Raw genomic sequence first — 20,371 nt, 5'->3', positions numbered from 1 at the left:
TCAGAGCAAAGTGCTTTAAAACCTTGCTTTTAATGCTTTTGTTTTTGGCATTACATAAGATTAAGTGGTTTTGAGACTTGGTAATGAGAAGTGTGATGAATTGGCACAGAGCTGTAGGGTATGAGAGGATGGGCCAATGTGTCACACTTGCTCTGATCCATTTACCTCTGAGAACAGTCCTTAAAGCCCCAGGAAGACTTGTTCTGTTAAACATATTTTATTCTTTATAATGCTGACAGGTAGAAATACATTAGTATTTTATTTAGTAAAGAGGAATGAATCACTTGGTGTTAGCATGAAAACAGATTTAATATAATCAGAAGTGGCCCACACCTCATGATCTGATGAGGGCCACGTACTGTACAGTAGTTTTGTCTTGCTGTCATTTTCCTGAGCCATGTCAGTGCTTGTATTTGTAATGCTGATCCTTCACCAGCTGAGTCAGGTGAAGCTAAGAAGGTTCATTAGCTACTTCTGATAGCTACACAGGACCAGGTGGCTGTGGCATTAGTAACCCCAAACAAGGGTGAGATGAGAAACAAGTTTAAGGGCATTAGGCCCTAGCTTATGAAAAAAAAAAAAATTACCTCAGCTTTACTATTAAAATACACTCAAGAAAACATATAAGAGCACATCTGTAATCATGACAAAGGCAGTGAATTGCTACATATTTAATAATTCAAAGGTTTTGTAGAATATGATGATTGTTTCCAGATCTGTTTAAGCTGCCATTCTTTCCTGGATTGAGATTGTGTTCAGTGCTCCTGTGGAAGAGCACGTTGCTCCTGTATTTTGCCTGAGAAACAACTGCCCCTCTCTCCTGTGACTGGGGCAGGTAAAGTTCACAGAGCCCTGGGCTCATCTCCTTGTTGCACTTCACCCATATAATCTCTGCAGGAGCTGCAGAGAGGTAGATTGTATGAGGAAAGCAAGAGGTTAATACATACTTAATGCTTAGTAGAGGCTTTACCTGTATCTAAACGCTCTGCAACATCCAGGGTCAGACAAGGGGAAGAGAGCAGGACCACCCTGAAAGAGGGCTGCCTCTGGTGTGAGGCTGTTCCCACTGCAGGATTTACTTCAAGATGTCCTCATAAGACGCAAGGTACAGTCATGCGAGCGGCTTTTGGAAATGTCTTTGTAGGCTGCAACTGGTATTTAAAAAACAAGAACACCCCCTAATCCCCTTCAGGGGTGGTGGTGGGGCAGGTGACAGGGACCTCTGTACCTTGTAGAGTTATTAGGATAAGCATGCTTCAGACAGGACTTTCGAGACCCCACGGTAAGTCTTAGGTTTGAATCATCCCAGCACCGTTCTTTCAGCGAGGGAGTCAGTAACACTCATACTTCAGAAAGCACAGAGGGGAGAGCCAAAGCAGAAGGCACCTGTGCGGAATCATGCGCTCTGCAGAACGGGGAGAGCAGGGATCCACCCTGGGCAGTGGTACCAGCTAACAGAACTGATAGTTGTTACTCTTAAGGAGGGGCTGGCCGCTCTGCTCTTGTTCACAGGACTCCTCGCAGCAGCCAGAGGTGTCGCAGCCGCTGTCCTCCTCAGCAGTGGATGGGAGGTTTGTTTGGTCCTTGAAAGCAAAAAAGAAAAATGTGTTTCAGTCCCTGGAGAAATCTGGATGCCTCTCTTTTCACTGTTACTAAACTACTCCCATCAGATAAAGGATGTCACCACAGAAATCTGTGCAGAAGCTATGTTGCTGCAGGGAGAAAGTCCCTCCCCAAAGGCTCTCACCTGTTCCTTGTGCATTTCCAGTTCTTTCTGAATAAAGCAGCAGATTTGGTCAAAGGTAGGTCTTTGTGTGGGCTCCAGGCTCCAGCACGCTTGCATGATGGTGTACCTGCACAGCCCAAGAGGAACAGAACTGTTGCAATGCTGCTGAAGAGTCTGCACCCCCAGGCTATTCACTGCAGCATAGCAGGGTGATTTGCTTTGTATTTCAGGCACACAATACTGAGCAGCCCCTTATCTTTGTTCTGTTTTCCTGTCTGTAAAACCCGTGGTTGGTGCATGGGCAGTGCTCCAGGGGATGGAGAGTACTGGAGCAGAGAGCAAACTTTTCCAGTCTCCTCATCTATCTGCAAGAGGCTTTATGCCTCAGTATTTTTCCTTTAGCGTAAACTTGCTTCCCTTCCTGTAAGCTACTCAGGCTTGTCTTCTTCCAGGCTAGAGTTAAAAGCAACTGCCTGAAAAAAGAAAAAAGCTGCCAAATTCAGATAGGTAGAGATTATGTGAGCTCAGCCACCTTCCTGTCCAGAAATGGGGGATATGGGGCTGAGCATCATGACCAACTGCCCCAGGTCTTGTTCTACAGGAGCAGGGAGGAACCTCAAGGACAGGCACATCAAACCCAGGGCTTGTCTGGGAGCAGCAGCAGCTCTGTGACCAAGGTCCCTGTGCTGTCACAGAGCTCCCCATAAAGCAGCTCCAGCCACCCTTTCACCCTTTCAGATGTTGCATGCATCTACTCACATTTCCAAGGGAGCGAAGTCAGGCCTCGCCATCTGGTATCCCTGCTTCACCATGCTGTAGAACTTGCTGTTCACCACCATGCCAGGATACGGACTTTTACCTGTGACAGTAACAGAGGTGGCACTCAGCTCAGTGGCTCCAACACCCTAGCCATGGGGGTGGTAAGATGTGGCCTGCAGAATTGACTGAGCCAGTGCTGCTCCATCTCAGGGAGTTCTGAGTTAGAGCAAATCATCCCTCTGGAAACTGAACGCAGTGTTTTATAGCTTTGATATATCCTAGATTTTTGCCAACTTTCCTTCTTTCTGGAAAACTTCTCTGCAGAGAAATTTAGGGGTAAGCTATGGAAAATGAGGGAGGCTTACAAGCTTCCCTGTTCCTTACCAAGTGAGAAGATCTCCCAGAGAAGGATGCCGTAAGACCACACATCGCTCTGCACTGTGTAAATGCAGTCAAAGATGCTCTCTGGGGCCATCCACTTCACGGGCAGCCGGGCCTGGAAAAGCAGAGTCCTGCAGACCGGGGCAAGCTGGCAGCTTGTGCCATAGCCTGTCCTTCACACTCCAGTTGCAGCCACCCTTGTACCTCCTCCTGTCCCCATTTCAATTACTTACATTGCCTTTGACAACGTAGTTTGAGTCATTCATGATGTCACGGGCCAGGCCAAAGTCACAAATCTTGGCTACTCGTCCATCTGATACGAGCACGTTCCTGGCTGCTAAGTCACGATGGATGCACTGGGGACAAGAGAGCACAGCTGAGACCCAGCCCTTTGCCCTCAGCACTACCAGCTCATTTCCCTGCAGTGTGGGGCTGCCACCAAAACAGCTCTTACAAAAGCAAGGGCAACTTGTATTGATCGTAAGGCACGTGGAAGAGGCCCTGTGTTCTGGACAAGGAGTAGGGCTCTTTCCTTTCCACCACTTCACTTGCAGTGCTAAAACATTTTGGCCTTTCATGCCCTGTAAGTCATGGGCCTTCATTTTCCCTGTGGGGGCAGACCCAGAAGCAGAGGCTGTTCACAGGGCGTCCCCATCTGAAACCATCACACAGTTGCTCTCTGATACTCTAACTGAGCCAGCTCTGGCAGATAGCTCAACGGCCACTTTCAGTTCCCTGTCACAGTGGAAAGCTGCCAGTGCGAGAGAGCTCTGCATCAAGGTTCCCGACCTCATGTAAAAGCTGGGGAGGAATATTGGGACCAGCTAGTACAGCCCTGGCTTCCCCCTGGACAACTGCCCTGCCCGAATCCCATGGGAGGCACAGGCTCTGAAGTAAACACCAGTCACCACAGCCCAGCGTGTCTGCATCCAGCAGGTGGAGGAGAAAGGCCCGTTTTCAGCAGCTTGCTTGGGTTTGGCTGCCCCATCTAAAAACCTCGTGAGCCCTGTGCGGACAGGATGGCAAGCCCCTGCTGGCTGCACTGGTGTTTCCCCCAGGGGCATGGCTGCCCTTTCAGTACTCACATTCTTTGATGCCAGGAAGGCCATGCCCTGGGCCACTTGGCTGGAGAACTGGAGCAGGTCGGCGAGATTGAGGGGCCGGAGGTCCTCTCTGGTTTCAACTTCCTCCTCTGAGCTTTTCCCTGAAATTCAAACAGCAGCTTTAGAGTCGCTAAAAACATGGTCAATAACGCAGGCTATGCTGTATCCCAGTTTCCTAAGAGCTATGCCAGACCAAATGGCCAGACTGACGAAATCATGCAAATAGAGAAACGGGCCTTTAACTCACCCCGGCCTTGCGCAGAATCTGATGACGCTGACGATGATGATGATACGGGCCTCATTTCAACATAGGTTTCCAAACCCTGGCTCGCAAAGCCACTGTCACTGAGTCAGAGAGCAACAGAGACAGAGGCAGGCTGTTAGCAGCCTCCCAGCAGTGCCTTCTGCCCTTCTCCGCATCCACTGGGTGCAGAAACCACATCCCTGCCTGCAGGAAGTGGCTCAGCAAGAGGCTTTGGGGCAGAGGGAAAGTCAGCGCTGAGACTGATTCAGAAAGGGGACCTGGGTGCCCCGTGGTGTGGGGCTCCAGGTACTGATCCCCTTTGGCAAAGGGACTGCCACAGAGTGCTGAGGGGTGCTCAGCCTCGTGCCCTATAAAATTCAGGTGCCCAGCAGTGCAGGAAGCCAACAAGTTCTGTTTGCAGACTGCGGGACAGCAGACTGAAAGGAAACCTGGATTAATTCTGGGGTATTCAATAATTGCTGTGAAAGACTGAAAAACTTGGAACCAGAACCAAATGCATGCATCCCCAGTGGCTTTGGCATCCCGGTCTTCTGCAAGTTCCCAGAGCTTTGGTCTTGACCTCTCCCCAGCACAGCCCCCTGCACACCTCTCCCAGCAGACACCCAGGCCCCGTCTTGCTCAGCCCTGAGGCCACCAGAGCTCTGCTCTTACCTGCGGATGTATTTCTTCTCCAGGTCAATGTTTTTGTAATCAGCAGTGCTGTCCAAAGAGGTGTCCAGGGATGAGTCCTGGATAATTATGGATTCAGCCTTCCTCCGCAGGAAATTCAGCAGGTCTCCGTAGCGACAGTACTCGGTGATGACGAGAATTGGGCCTGGGAGAAAGGAAGAAGGGGTTCGTTAAGAAGTGACTGTCCTGAAGACTGTTTTCCCTTGGAAACTGATCCCTGGAGGTGGCTGGGGCCTGGGAGAAGCTGAAGGGGCAGCAGAACCCATGCAGCACATAAACATGTCTGGAAACGGCCAGCCCACAGACCCTTGCAAAGTTATAGGATCAGAAAGCACCACCAGGATCATCAGCTAAGCCTGGTAACAGCCTCGGAGGAGCAGGCCACAAGAGGGTTTTGTTGGGGTGTAGGTTTGTGGGATCCTACCTCCATAGGTACACGCTCCCAGCAGGTTAACGATGTTCTCGTGGTGCCCCAAGTGACTCATGATCTTCAGCTCAGACATGAGTGCCTCCTGCTCATCTGTGTCCGCTGATGCTGCAAGACAAGGAGAAGGGCTGGGTGAGGGAGCGAGGAAGAGATAAGGTATCAACAGAGAGATGGAACAAAAGGAGACATGCAGAGAGAAATTTGTGTCCATTGCCCAAACCTCTGGCCACATGTCTACAAATAATGGCAGCAGCATGACTCCAACACCCAGTACTTACACACGAACATCTGGAAACCCAGGTTTTGCAGTCTGGGAGCACCAACACATGAACACACACTAAATCCTGCCCAATAAAACTTGGGGGATTTCAGCCTTTGCAAGTTGGCCCAGACTTACATTTTAGCATCTTCACAGCCACTTTGAGGACTGAATCTTCTTTGCCCAGCCCAAAAGCGGTGGCCTCTACCACTTTTCCAAAGGCTCCGGCTCCAAGAGTTTTCCCTGCAGAGAGAAGGAATGTGCTTATAAGATGCTTTCTGAAAAGAAATTGAGCACTTGTCCTGCACTCGGTTTTGGGAAGGAGGTCTGACAGGTTAGGGGGTTCCTGCAGGGCCCAGACAGGATGAGTAATCCTTAGTCAGAAGGTGGTGAACGTCTAAGGGGAACTCTCCTGCGAGCAGGGACGGTATGAAAGAGGCCAAGTGCAAACATGGGCTCATGAACTGTGCATGTTAAGGGATGACCCCAGTTGTACGAGGATGGACGTGATCCTCTCAACATTTTTCAGAGTTATAGAGGGCTGAAGAGAGGTGGTACCCTAGCATTTGCCACTCTGTGTGGAAGAGAGCAGCAAGGCCAGGTTGACAATGTTGCTGTAATGTCTAGCTGCAGCTCTGGATGCTGCTTGATTGCTTTTGCTTTGTCCTTTGGGGTATTTAAGCTCTGTGGGGTGCTTCATGCCAGCAGGAAAGGTTTCTTACCAAACTGGAGGTTATTCCTGGGAAACTCCCATTTCTCATTGTATGGCAGCTGAGTGGGATCAATAAAGATGTAGTTATTCCCTTCACAGGCCTCAATGATCTTCCACCGCACCTGGTATTTAGGTTTCTGTAAAAAAGAGATTCCAGTTACTCAGTGTTACTCGAGTCCTGAGCGTTCCCCAGTCCCTGCAGCTCTCACCCCAGGCACAGAGGGAAGCCTTAGGTTTAACTCTATCAGATATTTCTTGCTTTGAACCTGGGCTGAGCGAGCGATGTTCAGTCTAGACAGCCTGGTCCCTTGGCTCCTACAAAATCCCCCCAGCCCTCACCCATGTCTAAGGGAGACCCCCTTGCATTTTTCATTTAAAGCAGCCTGTTGCCCTCGCTTGGGACAGCAGAGCTGGGAAAGCCAGCGTGCCCACAGACTGGTGGCTGAGCAGTGCCCAGGGGGAGATGTCCCCGCTGCGTCTCCTTCCTCAGCACCCTGGGCTGCTGAGCACCGCAGAAGAGCGGAGCTGGCCCAGCCCTGCTTCCCTCGCAGGGGAAAAAATGGAGAAATAGAAGTAAGAATTTCTTCTCTTTTCCATGAATCTCACGGCAGAAGTAACCAGGCGAGGGCAGAGAGAAGCAGCGCCAGAGCCTGTGGGCAGAAGCAGCTGCCAGCTTGTGCTGGGTGTTGTCATTCACGCTGCGAGGCCTGGGGACCCAGGCTGGAGGCACAAATACAGAGGAAGGCAGTGGAAGAGCTTGGCACGGGAGCACTGTGCTTGGCTTTTGCTCTCACAAGGAGGCACGCCTGCAGCCCAGAGGGGCAACAGTGGTCTCAGGCACGGGGAAGTGTGGGTGGAGTGACCATGGCTGTGATGAATCATGTAATGTCCTAGCTACTGGGAGGTGTGTGCGGACATGCTTCTCCTCACCACTTCCCCTGGATAGCTGCAGAGGAGGATGCAACCACGGGTAGATGCTCAAAGCTGGGTTTGCACAGGCATGAGGGACAAAATCTGAGGCAAACAGATCTCCTGCAGTTTTGATGCAAAGCAGCTGGTTCTGTTTTCTCTCCCACGCTTGCTTCTTTGCCTAAGAGCTGAACATGGGAGGCTGCAAGAAGCAGAGTTTCTGATGGGAGGCTGCAAGCAGCACAGCTTCTCACGGGGGTCCCTCGTAAGAAACACCACACGCACTAGGCATATGCACTGTTGCCTGCTCTTGGAGGGGAAGCATTATTGCTTTCTGCTCTATAATTCCCCTAGCATTGCAACAGTCAGTTCTGGCTTGAGAAGACCATACAAAATACAAGATTTATAAACATATTCTGCTTTTCTTGGGCTTGCAAGGCCTTCCTAAAAGCTGTTTCTTCAGAGCTGTGCTTACACATCCATCCATCCCTCTTTCTTCCCGGACTACTGGCCTGTGAAACTGCAGGTGCATGTTTGGTAGTGGGCTCTGCTGGGTCTTTTGACAACCAGCACCAGAACTCTGCTGCAAAATTTGCAGCCTTAATGAGCTGTCAAAGGGAGAGTGCCAGAGAACCAAAAAAGAGGAGATTTTCACCCACTGATGAAGCAGAAGTGGCTATTGATTGGTGGAATTTATGGAGACAGCAGAGAAGGAAACCAATGCTAAAGATGAGTCTTGTGGAGAAAACAGATTAAGTTCTTATATAAAAATAGTGACCAAGTCTTCCTGGAGACAAACGCCTTCTAACATCAGCCTGTATCCCCATTAAGACAGCTTTTTATAAAGCAGGGAGAAGAAAAACTTAGATGCAAGTTGCAAAACACTTTTTTTTTTTTTTCCTAGATAATTAAATCTGTGTATTCCTGGTGACTACAGCAAAACCAGTTGCAGCTGACAGCAGAGAGTGAGCACCTTTGTCTGGCACCAGGCAATGTCTGCACTGGTTTCTGGGCTATGAGACTGAGGGACCAGGGTGGGAGAGGCGTTAACGCACCGGTTTTGGGGCATGAGCCTTCCCCTGCCGCAGGAAACTCATAGTGGGGTGAGAGGCAGTGGGGATGAGGCAGGTAGCTTGGCTCGCCTTGCCTGGTACCACCGAGCTGAATGCTTCCAGCCTGTGGCTGCCAGCCGAGGCAGCGTGGGCTCAGGCTGGGCCGGCCCCGCAGCCCTCGCTGTGCAAAAGGGAGTCTGACCTGGTTGTACTTGTAGAGGAGGAAGAGGAGTAGCACGAGCAGCAGGACCGATATGCTGATGCAGGTGGAGAGAATGGGACTGAAGAGCTTGTTTGGAGGGGCCATGACATTTCCTGGAGGATTCAAAAAAAAAAAAGGGGGGGGGTGATAAATAAACACTCCTGTTTCAGTCCCTAATGCCCCATCTCTGGGAACATTTTACCCAGCTGTTCACTTAGGCTTCCCATACAGGCAATGAAATGCAGCACTAGCCTCAGAGACACACAAAAGGGCTGGTGGAAACCAAGGGGAGTTCTTGATACAAAACCCAAGGGTGCACCAGCCCCCCCTCCTGCACGCCTCTTTCTACACAAACAGCACCAGGAGCAGAAGAGGTGCTGGTCTGGCTGTCTCTGGACCAAAATCTCTGCAGCAAGAACAGACCCAACAAAAAATGTGACTCCTGGACACCAGCAGGCTGAGCAACAGCAGGCTGTGCTGCTGCAGTTAGAAAGCTCTCATGGCACGGCTCAGCCTTTGGCACCAGGCTCTGCCCAGCCAGCAATTCCCACAAGTCGTGTAGGAGTAGCAAATGCCAAAGCCTCCCACCTCCTGTGAGGACAGAGGGCCTGGGGAATCTATTCCACACCTCTCTAACAAGACTGTAAGGAAATACATATAGACAGGTCCCCAAAAGCCAAATTGTCCCCCACTCCACTATGCTGCAAGTTGGTATCTTACTGAAGACCGAGTGAAGCATGTCAGAGGTGTTCCCCTCCCTGTTAACGGCCACACAGCAGAAGGTGAAATTGGCACCCAGGTCCTGGAACGGGAGGATGCTCTCCACCTCCACCTCTTGGAAGGACAGCATGCTCATCACCTGGGGACTGGAGTCGTTCAGAAGCAGCTTATAGTCCTCGTTGTATCTGCAGAGACACCAAGCAGGAGAAAAGGAGAGTTTCTCTGCAGTGCAGTGGCTCTGAGTGACCTGGTGCCTGTATCAGGCTAGGGAGGAGACACTGGGCAGTAGGGCTGCAGCTCTGTGAGGCATGTCACTCTCATCCCAGTTGAAGACGTCTCCCTGAACATCCAGTAACATTACTATTACTGAGCAGGCCAAACTGCTTGCAGACAAGCCCCTGTGGTGCTGCTCAGCAAATTCCAGCATTTCATGGGCAAGCACACACCTCAGTGTCTCGTGGTGCCCGATATCTTGAGTATTTCTTACCTATCAGAGTAAGTGGGGCACTGGTACCACTCGATGCGTGGGGCAGGGTAGCCAATGGCGATGCAGTGAAGGTTGCCAGAGTCATTGGCTGGCACCCAGACGTTGGAGACCCTTGGGGGAGCTGTGGGGGAAGGCAGAGAAACAGCAAGTGCTATGAGCAGAGGAAGAATGCATTCCCTGTGCTCTGAGTTACTTTCTGCCTGTGGAACCAGAAAACATGAGGAATCCCTGTGCTCTGCCCAGGTTTGGGCTGGGTCCCAGGTGCAGAAATTGTCTCCTGTGGGTACTGGGCTGGAGGTGGCCAGGAACCCAACCCCTGCTCAAGGCGAGCAGGTTTTAGGAAGGGGCAATGCCAAATACTCACATTTCACAGAGATACTGAAGTTAATTGATGCTTCGGTCTCATTGCTGATGGCATAAAATGTATAGAGACCTCTCTCTCCTTCCTTCAGGCGGGTCAGGAAGAGCGTGTTGTTATACCTGTTCCCACAGAGAGAACAAACACCATGAAGGAAATGGTGCTGAGGAAACTCAGGCACTCGGACAGTTTTTGCTCAGTGTGTTGCAGCTGTTTGCTGTGCCATGGAGTGGGTGAATGCTTCCCAACACTTCCCCAGCCCGTGAGGGGAATCTGCTTTCTTGCTTCTCCATGGGAAGCAGACAGTGTCTGATCCTACAGCACTACTGAAAAGCTCTTCCTCAGAGGAAAGGCCTTTTGCCGTCACAAAGTGCAGTATTCTTAAAGGCTATGGTGGGTGAATGCTGAGAAAGGAGAGTTTAACGTCTACATCTTTGCCTTGGAAAGGCCAGAAGATGCTGGTCCTCCTGTCTTTGAGAGGATGAGTTATTCACTTTCTTAGCCCATCAAGTTATGGTCCCACGTGCCTCCTCCTTTCTCCCCAGCACATCTCTCAGACCCCAGTGCAAGTAAGCGTTCACCTTACAGTCATTATGCTCGCAGAGTGAAAGTTCCTCTAGAGGATTATTTTAGGTTTCTAAAGAAATGAAAGGGAAATTACCAAAACTCCTCACTAAATGGGATAATTCTCTTTCCTTCATTCTTCTTCTGGCCTCAGCTGGCTGTAGGCTTTGGAAGAGCAAAGCTACATCCCCCCATTAGGTCATATCCTCATACTGATGTATCTGGCTTCTCTTGACATGGGGCATATAGTACTTCTTGTTATATACACCCTCTGGAGCACAGCACATGGGACAGTTCTGAGGAGCAGCAAGGGAACTCCGTTTTTTGTTCTGCGTACCCACCCCTGCAATTTCTTCTTGTGGGGAGAGTGCGAACTTGAACAAGACCGCAAATGCAATAGTGACTTCCACAAAGTTTTCTAAAGAGAAAGCTGTTAAGTTAGACAGAGGTGGTGTCCTCCTTGACCTGATCAGACCTTCTCACTGTGGTTTGCTAACAATGCTGGAAAGAGAACACAGAAAGGCAAAACAGTTCCCCTCTTTAAAACCAGTCTTCTCTTAGCCAGTAGCAAGGGGTCTGCCTGTCTCACATGGAAAGCGTTGTTGGAAACACGCTGTGGCCAGTGTAGAAGAGAGAGAGAGCACATACCAGTTGTTTCCAAAGATCATTTCGTCCACAAATTTGGTACTTTCTGAGTTCTTGAAGGGGCTTTTGTGCTCCCAGTGCCAGCTGACAAGTTTTGGATAAGCCTCAATCTGGACCTGGAGTTTCAAATCTTCTCCCAAAGCAACTTCTTGGCTGGTTGCTTGCACTGGGGTCAGGAGTATATAACCTCTCTCTGCAGGATGGATGAGATCATGACCATCAGCAGGCATATCCACAGAGACTTGAGACAAGCTTACAGCAGCTTCATAAATAGACTATTGTTGGAAAGAGCAGCCTCAGACTGCAGGAGGGAAGGAGGCATTAACACAGAATGAATGTCTCATGTTTTCAAAGAAGTACTTTTAGGAAGTTGTTCCTTTGTCATGATGGCTCATATCATGCCCTACCTGAGGAGAGCTGGAGAATCTTAGAGAACTTGCACAGGGCAAGTTTTTTGTTTTAGATTTGTTTATAGACACACAGGAATTGAGAAGAGCTTTCTGATTGTTCATCAACCCCAAAAAATGTCCCCGTGCTCCTCAGGACAAGGAGGAAACACCTTTCCTACCATCTGCACAGTTCTCACATTAGCCTTCATGCACAAGTGAGAATGGTGTTTCTGGCAACAAGAAACAAGCTGGAGGGAGAAGCAGCAAATGCTTAAAGCTAGGCATGGCTCAGTCCACACCTTCCTAGTTTGTTGGGGAAATACCCACCTACTACGCGAAGCATTGTCGAGGCATTCTTGAATCCTGCTGAGTTGTTAGCTATGCAAGTGTATTTCCCACTGTCTTCCAAAGTCACCGCTGGAATGGACAGGACGGCATTGATGAAGTAGTTCTCATCTACAAAGGTAGGGATTTTTGTACTCCTGACCTGTCAGGCAGAGAGGAAATACCAGTCACTTGGAAGCTCAGAGGTTGTTACTGAATTATATTTATAACAAACATACCCACCACCCTCCGTCCTGGGCTACTAAGCTTTGTTATAGAGCTCTTGTCACTGAAAGTCACCTGCCTGGAGACCAAGAGGCGTATTAAACCCAAGTATTCAGGGCAGATATTCCACAGCAATTAGGGTCACACCTGTTGCGAGCCTTCTGACTCCAAGTTGCCCTTACAGTGTGTGATCCAAACACATCATATAGGTTGATTTCAACTCCTTAATAAAGGCATCACACAGAAGGACATCTAGCAAATCTTATCCTCTAGCTACTTAAAGTCATCACAGCAGACAATCAGAGACTTTGAAGTGTGTTCCCTTTCTTCACCCTATCTTTTCTCTTGGAAGCCATTTGTTTTGAATGTTTGCTGCTTTATAAGCCCTGGTGGGGCTGAGTGGAGATCAGCTGAGGGAAAGGATGTGCAGATTCCTACAGTGTGTTTTAGTAGCTACTTTGGCTGGGCAGTTCAAGGCTGTGCTGCAGATGGCTTGTGTTTGGGCTCTCCTTACCACCCTATGCCTCCTGTCTTCCAGAGAAGTCCTATAACCTCTCAAAGTTGCACACTTTAACTTACATTCTTTGCTGCTGTCACCCATTTGATGTCATACTTGTGGGACGGAGAAATTACTCTGCAGGTGACTTCAAAAGGTTCACCCACAATTCGCACATGGTCTATTGGGTCCATCGTCACCGATACAGGCTTCTCCAGTGCTACAAAAAGACAAGCAGGGAAAGACTCAACAACAGCTAGCCCAGCGACACCATGTGCTTTGGAGAGTCCCCAGGGCTTGGCTACCACCTCCTTTCCATCCTCTTCGTTTTTTTATTTTATTTTTTTTTACCCATGCCCTCCTCCCTCCCTTTGTGCACATGTCTATGGGAGGCAGTGCAGGCTGGGGAGAGCACAGCAGGTAGCACTGTGGGTTGGAAGGGAAGGAGATCCTTGTGCCGTGGTTACATCTTGAGCATCAAGGCCTGAGGGCTTCAGAAAGATGCATGGACTTTGTTCTGTGATAATACAACAATCTGAATACTGCTGACCTCATGGAGACCCATCTAAAGGAGACAATTTGCCAAAAGCTGAAGGAATGTTACTTCCATTAAATACCTTTTAAGGATTGCAGGTTCAGAAAGTCTTTTCTACCACTGGCTAGGAGCTTTTCCTTAACTATCTACTGAGACCAGCTTAGCTACTGCTGTCCCCCGGAGGACAGCAGCAATCCCAATCCTTTACCTTCTTCCACAATCAGTCTTATTCTTGACGACTTCTTTATTCTTCCGTTTATCACCGTTTGGCATCGGTAATAACCCTTCTGATGGCGTTGCACATTGTATAGTGTTATTCCCTTCTCAGTACTGAAAGAATAGTTGGTTCCAGGTGAGAGAGGAGAGGCATCATCCATTATCAGCGTCACTCTGGATCCGTACTCAGGGGCCGTGATGAGGCAGGGGAACTCAGCATTACCACCTCTGGTCATAGAGATCCGGAAAATCGGGGTGTACCACACATTATCGGGATCTGTGGAGGAGACACAGCAAGCCAGAGAATGGGATCAGAAAAGTATGCTTTGAAGCTGAGAGACGCATTCCAGCAAAGCTGAGTTTCCAGCTTTGCTGCTCAGTGGGAGTTCAATGTTGGGGCAACTCTGCTCAACGCCTGCCTGACTCAGCCTCCAAAAACTCACATGACGAGCCCAATTCCAGCTAAGGCATTTGAGGAGAGCAGAGCAAGAAACACAAATGTGCATAGATGAGAGACTGGGATGTATATTTATGCCTAATAAAACTTTTTGTCTTGATATTAGTTTTGTTAGACCTTCAGCTTCCCTATCCAGGACAGTATCCCTGTACAAAGGAAGAGATGAACTCAAATTGTGGAGCTAGCAGAACATAAATTCTGGGGTAGAGAAACACTTGGGTTTCAGCTCACATTGTAAAGACATGGTTCGTGCAACTCTCCCTTACTGATGGTACTAGTAATACGGTTCTCTGTTTTCCAGATCTCACTCTATATTTACAACAAATAGACTTTCATTGCCAGATTTTCATCACTGCTTTTTCAGGAAGGGAAGACAAAGTAAATGGAGGAAGAGGTCCAAGCCATTAACAGAAGTGCTTGAGATACAGATGCCCAGTACCTTACCCCAGTGCTCCAGCAATGGGCCCCACTGCCCTGCTAGGAGTCTGCACTGCTCCCCCAAACACACACAGACATAGAGGGGGCCTGCACGATGGCTGTGCACCCTGAAAGGGGGCCTTTCTGCCAGCATACATGGGAGGAAGGCAGCACGGTTACCTCGCACGAACAGATGCACGGATGCGACATCCTGGTTGCTGCTGTTGACATAAGTACACTTATAGGTGCCTGTGTCCATGTACGTGGCCTTTGGGATACTGAGCGTGCTGCTGGTGTGGTTGCTGGACGTATGTTTTTGGGTGTTCCATTCAACTCGTGACTCTCCTGAGCAGCGCAGGGTGACTGGGTCACCGGTGTTGACAACCAGAGCAGGGAGGTCAGGGTCGATCACTGGGGATGCTGAGCCTGCAAAGGAAAGAGATGGTGAGGATGAAAAACTGATCTTGCTCTGCTGGAATTCACAGTGCTGAGCATGGAGTAGCTCAGCATCAGCAAGAAACTGGGCTTGGGATGCATCTTGGCATTTTGTCTCACATCATTCCTCATTACACCACTCCAATACAGCTTGATACTCCAAGTAACGAACCTCAGGAAACGGAGAAAACTCAACAACTGAACACTCAGAGCACTGGGAGAGGAATAACACCCATCTGGAGCTGATTAGGCCAAATGCTAACTTAAAAATTGTTCCAGTTGGGTTTTGCCTATTATTGCAACCATTTTCCTTTTGTGGCAGAGCTAGAGCTACATGAATTCGGTTAGCCGAGAACACCATTTGCTGAAGTTTAGGCCAAGCCTTGTGGATGGGGCTGTTTCTGTTACATCAGTGCTGTGATGAGCTGCAACAGGCCTGGAGAGCAGCAGAGCAGGAGCTCAGTGCACGCATTTTGAGAAGTCTGCTTTTTGGCTGCTGGGCAGTGGATTTTGAAAGACACCTAACTTATCATTGATGGAGTCAAAGAGCGTATTTTCCTCCCAGTTTCCACCAAAACATGGTGGAGTGCGTCAGCATTATTATTCATGTTTGGTGGTGGGAAACTGAGGCACAGAACGGCTCACGCAGGCCCACAGCTACAGTCACACACGTTGCTCACCAGCCCGTGCTGACGCTGGCATTGCAGCCCCGCTGGATTTCTGATGCCACCTCTGCCTTGAAGATGGCTTCCCCGCTGGCTGAACAAAGGGGAACCAGGCTCCCACTCCAGCCAGAAGTGTCAGAGGGAAATATTTTTCCCCGTTTTGCCATGTCAGCGAGTTCTTTGAGTCACCACCTATATTTAGGGTGGGGGGGAAGTGAGAAATGAATCAGTGCCACAGGGCTGGGGAAGAAGCCGTACCACCACCCCCACGCCAGGCCTTCGGGGAGGACAGGAAACACATTGCAAAGGGCTATCTGTGCTCGGGGGGCTCTGCACCCCCCTCTGGCCCCCTTCCAGGGCTATTCTCCCACTTCTGCTTTCCTTCACGGTCGCTAACCCATCCTAGCACATCTTAAAGGAACACACACCAGGGTTCAAATAATAGCAAGCACAAAGAGAGCTGCCCAGTTTGTGAGTCTACTCTCTTTAGTAGAGGACAGCAGTGCAGGCAGGGCTCCTCTGGGGTGGGGACAGTGGAAACAAGGGCAGATTCTGGTCTTGGGATGCATCAAACTCAACATCCAAGGCAGACATATCCTGTCCTACCAGCTGTGCTCAGGGCTTTAATGCCAGAGCCCATCCACCAGTGCTCAAAGAGCATTATTTAAGCAGTCACGGACTGATGCCTTCCTCCAGGCAGGGAAGGGCCAACCCCAAGGCCCTGGGGAGCTTTGCCATTATGTGACAGTGATGTAGTTGCCCAGGGAAAACCCAAACAAGGCCCAAATCAAACATGCTGGCCCATCAGGAAGACACAGAGGACATGGACATGGAATATTTGACATTCATCCCCCCCCCCCTTTTTTTTTTTTTGCGAGTGAGACACTTCTTTCTATGGAAACAGGAAAAAGCTCATTTATTTCCAAAGCGGAGAAAAACATATCCCAGATTCCTTTGCAAAGCCACATTTTCCACATATCTGAGCTACAACATTCCTCCCTCTTTGCTAATCTGTTTTCTAGGAGGCTTGACATGTTTCTGCTGCTTTTACTCTGTCACTGGATGCTTTTGCCTCACCTCCTCCCTGCTTTAGCTGTCCCCCCACATCCACGGCTCCAGCAGTTGGCTGGGGCAGCCGAGATCTGACTCTGTGCTGCATTCCAGCCAGCTCACGGACAGACCATGGTGTAACTGGTCCTTGGTGTGACCACAGCAGGAGGATAAGAATTGTGTCATGCAGTGTCCTTGCTGTCATCAGCCTCCAGTAACTCCCAAGATACTTACAGTACAGGAGTTTGGGGTGATGGCCTGAAGGTGATGTGCCGATGGCACAGCCACCACACAGGCAGAGTAAGGATGGATGGGGCAGACACTAACTGCAGGACACTGCCAGGTGAAGGCCACCACAGCGTCCACTCCTTCGTGTGCACTGGGGGATGAGTCAGACCCGTGGAGCCTTTTCCAGAAAGGGGAAGAAGGGCTGCGGGGGGAGGCTTGCTCCCTGCTGACCAGCGTGCAATCTCACACGAAGCCCGAGGATGTCTCTCTGCTGCTCCTCGGCAGCTTCCGCAGCACTGACGGTAACTGCTGGCCGAAGGCTTTACCACAGTCGGGTTGTGTAACCATGACCTCCAGTTACAGCTGCAGGCTCCATCCCTGCTTCTCCCATCCCAGGGGAAACATTACATTAGTCTCCCGTGGGTGTGGAAGTGGTGAGGAAGTAGAAGTGGAGGCTGATAAGACCGTGGCTCAGGAACCCTGCCACGGACACCCATCATTAGGGCCTTGACTTGATCCTGGAGGTCTGAGGACCTGGGGAGGGACTCATGAGGCCTTAGCTCCCCTTGCTCTCCCCTCAGTGATGGGAGCAGGAGGTGAAGTGCTCGGTCTCTGAGGACACCTCCAGAGTCATATACAGTATCTGGGTGGGGGGGTGCTCAACAGATCTCTGCCTTGGGGTTCTACATCAGAGGCAGAAATTTACCCACAACAAAAAAGCAAAAGAATCCCCAGAAAGATCTCTCAAGCCGGCCAAGAACACATATGAGCTGCTCCGGTTTTGAATCCTTTCTCTGTTTAATCTGCAGCTGGGATCTGAGCCCATGACTTATCTCGAGCAAGAACCCAGATCACAGAGGTTGCACCACATCAGTCCTGGGTATGTTCAAAAGATGCACTTGAGATCCACAAGGCAGGAGAAGGAAGTCAGTCAGGATCCAGCTTGAGGCTATGGTTTTGGACAGCCTTGGCACGCTTTGTGCTTGTTTGGTACTCTCAGACAAGGGCGTCTAACCCCCTGCCACGGCAGACAGGGCCTGATGAGGATGTCACAGCTGGTGACCTGCATTGCCCAGTGCTTCAAGGAACCTCTGGAGGCATCCTGACAGATATTATGATCTCACAAACATACATTATATATGCCTAGTTCCTATGATATTAAAAAAAATAGCAAATTGCTTCTACAAGCCAGTCTGAGGATGCACACTTCAAATTCTTTAGTGAGGTGACTGGTGGGAGAGCAGTTTGCTCCCACACCAGCACTTCTGTCCAGTCAGCTAAAATCATACAAGATGTAAACATTCAGAGCCCTGTGCTCAAACCAGGGCACGATAAGAAAATGTTAAAGTCCTTCCCTCCAAAATCAGGCTGTTGAGACTCCTGCAAGTGAGACAAGCAGCCTCACTAAAAGATGTTTAAATATAACTACTCCTCAAGAGTCAATCTAGAACTGCTGGGACTGGAAGAGAAAGGGTCTGAAGCAAGAAACAATCAACAATTTGGGCCAGACTCCCTGAACCAGATTTGTAACAAAACGCCACAGCTTTCAAAGCCCATCTTCCAGCACAACAGACCCAGTAAAAGCCTGCACAGCATGTAGAAGACATGACTTGGAGTGCAACAGCAAGAGAGATTCACAGCTCCTGGGCTGAAAATATGAACACAGCAGCAGCTCAAGAGGGATACGCTGCTTGCCTTTTCTGCCCTGAATGCTTTCCTCACAGGCTACCCCCTCCTCTCCCACCATGGTGAGGGGAGCAAACTCAAGAGGAAAATTAAGCAAAGAGCCACACAAGATCTGGGAGGTTATCAGTGCTTAGACACCAGACTACTAGCACAGGCTGCAGAATAGGGGCAGATTTCTGTTTAGTTGCAAACCTCAAAATAGGCTTCACGACTTTGAGGTTGATGGGTTATCACCTCTTGGCCATCTCTGTAACCTCAAAACGCAGTCACATCCACCTTCCCCTCCTGATTGCCTGAGTTCTGTTTCCATCATAAGGTCTAACATCCAGCTCTACACGTGTGCCAGCACCTCCAGAGAACAGCAACCCCCAGACATCTCCAGCCAGGTGTGGGGTTGACAGGAAGGTGCCGATTTAGCCAATGTTCCTGACTCTCACCTGTCAACCAAGTACTTCCATCTCTGGCCCAGTTTGGACAAAGGGTTATTTAAGAGAGGAATTCCCTCAGGACACTTTCTGCTGAGCCTCATCTTCCTCCTAGCCCACCCCCAGACTCAAACAGGGGGAAGTTTCCCTTTCCCATCTCCCCACCACCACCACTTTCCCTCCCCTACTTGCACCTTTCCATACCGCACTGCAGTGCTGTAGGTAATACCAAGTCAGCTGTCACACAGCTGGGCTCCAGGGCTGCACGGACCAGCAGCACACTCTTTTTTCCACAACTACCCTCAATGGTGCAGCAGCCAGCTCTAGATGGAAGCTGCCCCAGCGTCCTCAATAAAGGCCAAGCTGGTGTCTCTTCCAAACCATGGAGCACACATACTCCCTTGTCTGCTGTCTATCCTCACTGAGGCTCCTCGAGCCAGCCCATGGCTCCCCGGCTTCCAGGAGCAATGACCTTTGTGTTCCACAGTGAAATTTTGGTAAATGCAGTCAGGAGCCTGGTTTCACCCTCCGCAGGCAGGAGCTGAGCACCCATTCATCCAAACCCAGCATCTCCCCCTCCCCAGCCCCGCCGGGGCCATCTCCCCACCCCACCCAAGGAGGCACCGAGCACCCACAAGACACCCTCACCACATCCCAAAGCTGCCCCAGAGAGACACGGTGACCCCAGAGGGCTTTGGGAGGCTGGTGGACCTACCGTGCCAGACGCCGGCTGCAGTCAACAGCAGCAGGAGACCAGGGCCCATGTCCCCAGGGACCATGGTGTCCCCACAGGGAGCGGGGACGCGGCTGAGGGATCTGCTCAAGCAGCAGGCGCCTCTCCTCGCTGGCACCGTCCGCAGTTCTCCCTCAGCAGGAGCTTCTCCTTTCTGAGTTGACCACAAGTTAAGAAATTCCTTTTTTTTGTTGTTGCTTGTTTGTTTTTGAAACAGGAGGGGAAAAAAAAAAAGACATGGTGCTTTGCGACGTCACCAGTGACAAACCCCCTTCTGCTGCCAGGCTGGGTGCTCACAACGTGCCCCTGGGCCCCCACCACCACCAGGGCCACCCTCCTGCCACAGACCCTGCCTCAGGGAGAGGGCTCAGCACCAAATTGCTCCCCAGGGCTGGTGGGGGCTGTGATATTGCACAGAGCTTGGGGACAATCCTGATATGGTGGTTGTAGCCACCCAGACCCCTGGGCATTGCTGTGCTCTCATCTCTTGCCTGGGGACACAAAGAGATGGGATGGGACCCCCTGGGTGGCTTCATTTTACCTCAGAAGGACAAGTTTCACCTCAGTCCTGGTGGTTCATGATACCTTCAGGCCTATGCAGGAGTTTGGTGGATTCCCCCACAACCATCCCACAAAGAGGATTCAGCCTGGCACAGATTCCAGGTGGGAAAAGACCTGTAAGGACAACAAATTATTTTGCTTTAACCAAAAGCACAGCCCCCAGTGCAGAGAGGGGTCCTGGGGCCACACGGGCTCACCCCCGAGTCCTGCTCCACCACCCTCCCCAGCATGTTGGGGTCTGGCCCTGCAGCCCCTTCCCCTTGCCTGTCCCCATCTCAGTTTGGGGACACA

General features: G+C 50.3%; 1 protein-coding gene across 1 annotated transcript; it reads right to left on the bottom strand.

Annotated features, from left to right (window-relative positions):
- Positions 1 to 52: 52 nt before the first annotated feature.
- On the bottom strand, positions 53 to 19,646 carry CSF1R (colony stimulating factor 1 receptor). The gene is made up of 21 exons (XM_032197006.1): positions 19,502 to 19,646; positions 14,478 to 14,723; positions 13,416 to 13,700; positions 12,756 to 12,892; positions 11,955 to 12,114; positions 11,242 to 11,431; positions 10,036 to 10,151; positions 9,672 to 9,792; positions 9,185 to 9,369; positions 8,465 to 8,577; positions 6,312 to 6,438; positions 5,728 to 5,832; positions 5,328 to 5,438; positions 4,886 to 5,048; positions 4,217 to 4,314; positions 3,952 to 4,070; positions 3,100 to 3,222; positions 2,870 to 2,981; positions 2,486 to 2,585; positions 1,748 to 1,853; positions 53 to 1,583 (listed from the first exon to the last, which is right to left on the bottom strand). Exons 1-21 carry the CDS (start codon positions 19,563 to 19,565, stop codon positions 1,452 to 1,454), a joined length of 2,913 nt encoding a protein of 970 aa, XP_032052897.1. The 5' UTR covers positions 19,566 to 19,646; the 3' UTR covers positions 53 to 1,451.
- Positions 19,647 to 20,371: the final 725 nt, after the last annotated feature.

The sequence above is a fragment of the Aythya fuligula genome, chromosome 14, assembly GCF_009819795.1.
Source record: "Aythya fuligula isolate bAytFul2 chromosome 14, bAytFul2.pri, whole genome shotgun sequence".
NCBI classification, from domain to species: domain Eukaryota; kingdom Metazoa; phylum Chordata; class Aves; order Anseriformes; family Anatidae; genus Aythya; species Aythya fuligula.
Note: the sequence above shows the minus strand (reverse complement) of the source record. Positions and strands in the feature narration are given on the sequence as shown.